The sequence below is a fragment of the Morus notabilis genome, unplaced genomic scaffold, assembly GCF_000414095.1.
Source record: "Morus notabilis unplaced genomic scaffold, ASM41409v2 Scaffold19, whole genome shotgun sequence".
Classification (NCBI taxonomy): Eukaryota; Viridiplantae; Streptophyta; class Magnoliopsida; order Rosales; family Moraceae; genus Morus; species Morus notabilis.
In genome coordinates this window covers 754494-761360 of record NW_010360880.1, presented here as the reverse complement: position 1 = coordinate 761360, position 6867 = coordinate 754494, and the positions used below count along the sequence as shown (strand labels likewise).

The following is a 6867-nucleotide window of genomic DNA, read 5'->3' as shown; positions in this document are numbered from 1 at the left end:
CAGTACACGCCGTTATTCTCAAAGCATTCAAACTTCATAAACTGAACACCAGCACCGCCGCGGCCTATAAATAAATCAGCATTTAATTTGATTTAAATTATCACAGCAAAGCAACATTCCCGCGCCAAAATAACATAATCTCTCTCTCTCTCTCTCTCTCTCTCTCTTCAAATCCCTGAGAATTTCAAATTTCTCCCTCCACCTCCATGCCATGGAGAAGGGTCTGATATCGGTGGACCGGTGGTCCGGAGAGAGCCAGGCCTACTTCCTGACTCACCTCCACTCCGACCACACCAAAGGCCTCTCATCTTCCTGGTCCAAGGGCCCCATCTTCTGCTCCCGCCTCACCGCCAAGCTCTTCCCCTTCAAATTCCCCGATTTCAGACTCTCCTTGCTCCGCATCGTCGCCGTCGGCTCTTGGCACTCCCTCTCTCTCCTCTCTTCTTCCACCGGTTCCAAGACCGTCCTCCAGTTCATGGCCATCGACGCTCACCATTGTCCTGGTACGTTTCCTCGTCTCATATCGCTCACCACCTGTTTGCTTTAAGTCCTCGAAGAACAATTTGGATGTCGTTTGGTGAAGGATAAGGATCAGATCTGATATAATTTCTGCGATGGTATCTGTAAATTGCGAGATGAATGTTAATATATTATAATTACGACGATTAAGCTGTATAATTGGATTTGTTCATCAACTGGTTGATTTAAGCATCAAAAAGAAATTTGAATGTCATTGATGAATAGTAAGGATTAGATATGATGTAAGTACTACGATTAAACCTATAAATTGTAGGTGTTTGTCATATTGGATTGCTCGCCAGCTGTTTACTTCAAGTTCGCAGAAGATAATTTGAATTTCAATGCTGAAAAGAATTGAGGACTATAAATTATGTAATTACTAGATATGATCTACGAAGTATATGAGACAATTATGGTCTTTATGGATAATTCGAGTGAAAATTAAGGTCTAGCTGATATAATTACTAGAATAATAAGTTCTACAAGTTTTATGAGGCGATTGTGTTCTGTCTATAAGCAGGTGCCATTATGTTCTTGTTTCGCGGAGACTTTGGCTGTTTGCTATACACTGGTGATTTCCGGTGGGAAGTTACTAGTGATAGGGCAAATCTTGCAAGGAACACGCTCCTCAATGCTCTTAATGGTAGTTCAGTTGACATCCTTTACTTGGATAATACATACTGCAACCCCTCGCATGATTTTCCGCCTCGAGAATTTACTGCGCAGCAGGTGCACCTTTCTGTTTCTCAAAGAGGTTCTGTAGTTATGAAAGGATAATATTTGGCATGAACTAACCATAATTCACTAAGCATTGTCAAATTCTTAAAACTCTTGAAAGTCAAGGTTCAACGTGTTCTTATGCTTGCAGCTTCTCAACTTGGTTCCACATTTGCAATTTTTAGTTCATTCCGACCTATATGGTTTTGCTCTCTAGGATGCTGGTATAGTCGTGTTGCATTTGTATAATCACACTTATTTTGTCATTGGGACTCTGTATTTAATGAAATGCATTGGTGGATGAGACTGAATGAACACTAATTTGATGAAAAACTTTATGGATTTATACTGCATCTAAGCATGTCATACCAAAAAATGGCAAGATTAAAGTTTCGCTTTATAACCTAGATTTAAACCCCAAAAAAAAAAAAAAAATAAATAAAAGGGGAAAAAGAAAAGACACCGTGCTTTGCATAAAAATAGAAGGGTCAACGCACTATGAAGTTTAGGTCACTCTTACCAGTTATTTTGATGGGCGCTTGCAGATCGTTGATATAATTGCCTCTCATCCTGACCATGATATCATCATTGGGATTGATTCTCTGGGAAAAGAAGATCTTTTGCTGCACATTTCGCGGGTCCTTAAAATAAAGGTTTGTTATATGACCTGTAATAGAAGTTTTACGCTTCTCAGCCATAACTGTCTGGTTATAATTAGGAAGAGCATAACCTATTCTTAGCGCAAGGTTTTGGAGCTTGACTCGTTGTCACTGTTTCCTCTGCTAGGAATCCTGTCCAAATGTTGGTTATTTGAATATGCATACTGTTGCGTTTTATTTTTGACCAACGAATTACTTTTGGTGTGCTAAAATCATGTTTTTGTCTGTTAGTTGTCTAAGATTTGTCCTGTGTAGGGGCTTACACTAATTTATGGTTTCTTCTTCAAAGATTTGGGTGTGGCCAGAACGCTTGCAAACCATGCACCTTCTTGGATTCGATGAGATGTTCACAACTAAGACTTCTCTTACTAGAGTGCGAGCTGTTCCTCGTTATAGCTTTAGTGTTGAAACCTTAGAAGGGCTGAATACAATGCGTCCAACCATTGGGATCATGCCATCTGGTCTTCCTTGGGTGGTAAAACCCTCTGAAGGAAGTGACAATCTTTTTGGTTCTCTTTTAACTTCTCGCTACAACATAAGTAAATGTACTGAAAATGGTGGGGCCCGGACTTATAAGTCAAATGGGAGTTTAGGATCTACTGAAAGGTTTCACAAGTACATTTATTCTGTTAGCTACTCTGATCACTCGTCCTATTCTGAGATAGAGAACTTTATAAAGCTTGTTCAGCCAGCCAACATGAAAGGCATTGTGTCATCATCAACTTGCTATGTTGATCCTATGTACTACTTTGGCCGCCTTTGTGGAGTAAACCAACCAGCACAGAGGCTACGCCAAAAGCATAAAAGGAAAGAGAGTGATGAAATAACTTTGGTTACCAAATCTATATTTGGCCGGAATATTTCTGAGGAACTAGTGAAGAAATTGGCAAGGAACATGAAGGTTAAATACGTACGTGCACAAGCAAGCAGAGTAAGTTCACGCAGGCGAGTAAGGTGTGGCGCAAAGATTCTGGAAGATGACTGTCGTGACTGAATATTGCTCTGTTAAAACTCTTTTAACAGAGTGGTTTTTTCTTTGGCGTAGGAACTAAATGTTGTGGACTTACGCTTATGAATTGGCTTCTAAAGCTCTTAATATCGGGATTCGGTAGTGCAGATGTGTCATCTCTCTCTCACTCTGTGCCTTGGCCCAGAGAAATTATTGCTGTATAGAGTTGAAAAGCAATACCTTGTCATGTGAATCTTTTCTATAATGCAATTATATGTTATACTGTTTTGGTTTCTTTTCTAGAGTTGGCGAGTGAAATTGGTAATCATGATTGATTCAAGTGGTATAGATGGTCAATATCTTGCTATTATATGATAAAGAAACCGTGCCGGTGTTTGCGGTAAAAAAAAAAGAATCACAAATGGGCTTTTAAAAAAAAATGAGAAAATAAAATAAAACTTTGTGCTGACCTTAAAAAAAAATAGTAAAATCAAAAAAGAAAAAAGGAGATTAAAAAAATACACGTTTTAAAATGTGGAGAGAGAGTATAGAACGTAGGTAATGTTTGGTAGATGGATTAATTCTTTGATTCGAATCATGATTCGTAGTTCGCTACAGTATTTTCTCTCATAAAAAATACACATAAATTAAAAATAATTTTAATCACATGATTCTAATTTATGAATTAAACGGATTCGTAGTGTGTGCAAAATGTGAAGTAGTGATTAGAAAAAAGGAAATGGTGCAGAAGGTGGTGTGTGTAAAACGTGGGGTAGTGATAAAAACTGTTATGGAATTCTTTTATATAAAGAAAAAAAACTATCCGGAGGACTGATCATCTGAGAAGACGTGCGTGTGTGCAGAAAAAAGTGAGAGAAAACAAAAAAAAGGCTTCTCAAGAGACTCGGTGCGTGTGTGCAGAAAAGTGAGAAAGTAAAAAAAAGTGCGTGTGTGCAGAAAAGTTAGAAAGTAAAAAAAAAAAAAAAAAAAAAAGAGCAAAAAAACGTGTGGGCAGGGAAGAGGGGAGAGAAACAAAAATTTTTTTTGTGTAAATACTTTAAATCAAATCTTATATATATATTTTAAAGTGTGATTATGATTTACTTTTTAATACTTTTTATGAAAATAAATCTCATATGCACTTTATAGTGTGAGATTTTTTATTTACAGCTCTTAATAAATTCTTAATGTACTCATAGTGTGTAGTTTCTCGTTCTTGTTACAATCCTACGATTATCACTAAGACTTAGATTTTTTTTTAGAGATCTATATAAGTGTAATTCGAGTAGAAAACTCATATGAATTACACTTTAAGGATCGGCATATGAAAAATTATGTGCATATGATCTATATTAAAATATTCATATGAATCACATTATACCCGCTAAAAAATAATTAAAGAAAGAAGATTAAAAAAAAATTGATTGATGTCTCCGTTTCTTGTATTTTTTTTAGTCAAAAAGACTAAGAGCCCGTTTGATTAGAGGATTCGTTCTCTGATTTAAATCATAATTCATAATTTGTTATAATATTTTCTCTCAAAAAAATATACGTAAATCGAATATAATTTTAATCTCATAATTTTAATCAGACTCTAAAACAAAAAAAAAAACTGACCGATGGGATGACTCTGTATGACCAGAAAAACTTCAAAATTGTCAATCTGTTAAAGCAAAAAATGCATATATATGTGTGAGAGAAGAATGGAAAGACACTGATACACGTTTTCAAACCTCTGTAATAGACTACCAAGAAGAAAAGAGGAGAGCAAATACTCGGGCTAATAGCTCTACACGTCAATCGAGATGTGATTGATCTTCCTCTTTATTCACTCACGTACACACATATATATCAAAAGTGATGGTTCATATATATATATATATAAATATAAATGAAAGACACGTTAGACCGGATGAAGATGTAGGAAATCAACGGCTTGTTTTTTTTTTTAGTGAAAAATTTAAAAAAATGTAACTTGAGTTACAACTTTATTCGAGTTTATGTTCTTTTAAGTTTAAACTCGAGTGTAAATTCGAGTTCAAACTCGAGTTTAGGACTAAAATTCGAATTCAAGTTTCCACTTCAACTCGAGTTCAGAAATTCGAACTTAAATTAATGAACAATATTTTTTCTATTCTTAAAAATGCTATAACTTTTTCGTTTTAATTCTGATTGAGATGATTTTTTTTCTATGCGTTGACAACGAAAAGACGAATAAAACCATACCTATATACTCTATTAAAATTTTTCATCAGCATTGAGTTTTTATTAAAATACTATCTAAATACAAATTTAAGTTTTGACTCAATCAAACATAAACTCAAAAAGATTCTTATCTCAAAACACCCCGTTCATTTCGCCGATTCGAGTTTAGAATTCGAGTTTTGCTACAGTAAAAAGCTCTCAGAAATAGTCACATCTAACTTTTTTGCTACAGTAAAAAGCTCTCACATAAAATCACATCTCAACTCAAATTATAAACTCGAATTAGCGAAGTGAACGGATGTACACAACCAAACACAAACTCAAGTTACAAGTTCAACTCAAGTTATAACTCAAATTATACTCAAGTTAAACTCCAAAAGAACAAGCCCCAAGTTTCTTTTGAAATCAATTTGTTAGCAAAACAGAAGGGATATACATCATACAATCGGATAAATTGATTTAGATATGATAAAATTTAAAATTAAAAAAAAAAGATAAGGGATAAAGGATAAATTTCAAAATAAATTCAAAATATTAAATACCCAAAAATTTGAACGGAAATAGTAGAAAATAGGCCAATATGAAAAGTTTAAGAAAGTATATAGGTCAATTTTTAGTTATAGAAATTAATAGGCCATAACTTATCAAGTTATGGTTCATAACCAGATAAGTTATGGATAAACTTGTCAAGTTATGGTTCATAGCCAGACAAGTTATGGATAAAAATTGTGAATAACTTGTCAAGCTATGGTTCATAACTAGACAAGTTATGGATGAAAACAATAATTTGGCCTATTTATTAACTTATGTAAACTATTGGCCTATTAATTTTAATTCATCTCAAGTCTTGACCTATTTATCTCTTTCTCTCAAATTTAAAATGCACAAATTGGGCTCTTTTATGGCCCCTAAGCCCAAAAAGATGAGCTCATTGTCTCATAAAACCATATGGTAATTAAATACAATTTTCAAATCCAAAATTCAAATAAAAAAAATCTCAATACCAAATTCAAAAAGGATCCTTTTAATTCCTCATAAGGTCATATACCGGGGAATTATCCAAATACAACTTTCAAATCTAAATTCTAAAGTAAAATTCCAAATTAAATTTTAAAACACTTTTTAATTCCTCATAATGTCATATACCGGGAAATTATCCAAATATAACTTTCAAATCCAAATTCTAAGGCAAAATTCCAAATCGAATTTCAAAAATATCTTTGAATTCCTCTTATGGTCATATATATCGGGGAATTCTCTAAAATCCAACACACAAGGTTTTACCTAATCTGCTGATTTCCGTCTATTTTCCCCGAGTTTTAGTTACGTCTACTTCTTGTTAACAGCGTTTTGTTCTGGCTGAAATACTTGTTAATTTTCAACTAATCTGTCGTAAACTTTCTGTTTTTCCAATGGAGCTACATTTCAAGAATTCGAGTAGCGGATTTGACGGGTTCGCATTGTGGTTTCTTGTTGGCATGATTGATGGCTATTTTGTTGGTTATTTGCTATGTCTATTCTTAGGATACTTTTACCAGAAAGTCTTTCATTTCATGTTCACATTTGATTATTCTATTGCCAAAGGCAATAATATTCTCAAATAGCTACACTAAAAAAGAGAAAAAAAATGTAATCTAGATACCTGGTTACGAAGCTGGTGGGTCTTCGTCAATCGGACAATGATTGTTCACTTTTTTAGGGCGCGTTGATGAGTCCATCCAAGTCTAAAGGTGAACCTTCTTACACAGAGTGATGAGCTTGTTATCAAAAACACAAAATTATGAGCAAAAAGTTTGGACAACGTGTAACTGAAGTACT

The 6867-nt window shown here is 34.3% G+C and overlaps 1 protein-coding gene across 1 annotated transcript; it reads left to right on the top strand.

Moving 5' to 3' along the window:
- Positions 1-3151, top strand: LOC21405043 (5' exonuclease Apollo). Its single transcript, XM_010097562.2, has 4 exons — positions 1-503; positions 1040-1248; positions 1782-1889; positions 2185-3151. The coding sequence occupies exons 1-4, from the start codon at positions 212-214 to the stop codon at positions 2887-2889; spliced, it is 1314 nt and encodes a 437-aa protein (XP_010095864.1). The 5' UTR covers positions 1-211; the 3' UTR covers positions 2890-3151.
- Positions 3152-6867: the final 3716 nt, after the last annotated feature.

Coding starts and splice junctions, on each gene's coding strand:
- LOC21405043 (XM_010097562.2), top strand. CDS start 212: ATGGAGAAGGGTCTGATATCGGTGGACCGGTGGTCCGGAGAGAGCCAG. Junction 504..1,039: donor CGACGCTCACCATTGTCCTG/GTACGTTTCCTC, acceptor GTCTATAAGCAG/GTGCCATTATGTTCTTGTTT. Junction 1,890..2,184: donor CGCGGGTCCTTAAAATAAAG/GTTTGTTATATG, acceptor TCTTCTTCAAAG/ATTTGGGTGTGGCCAGAACG.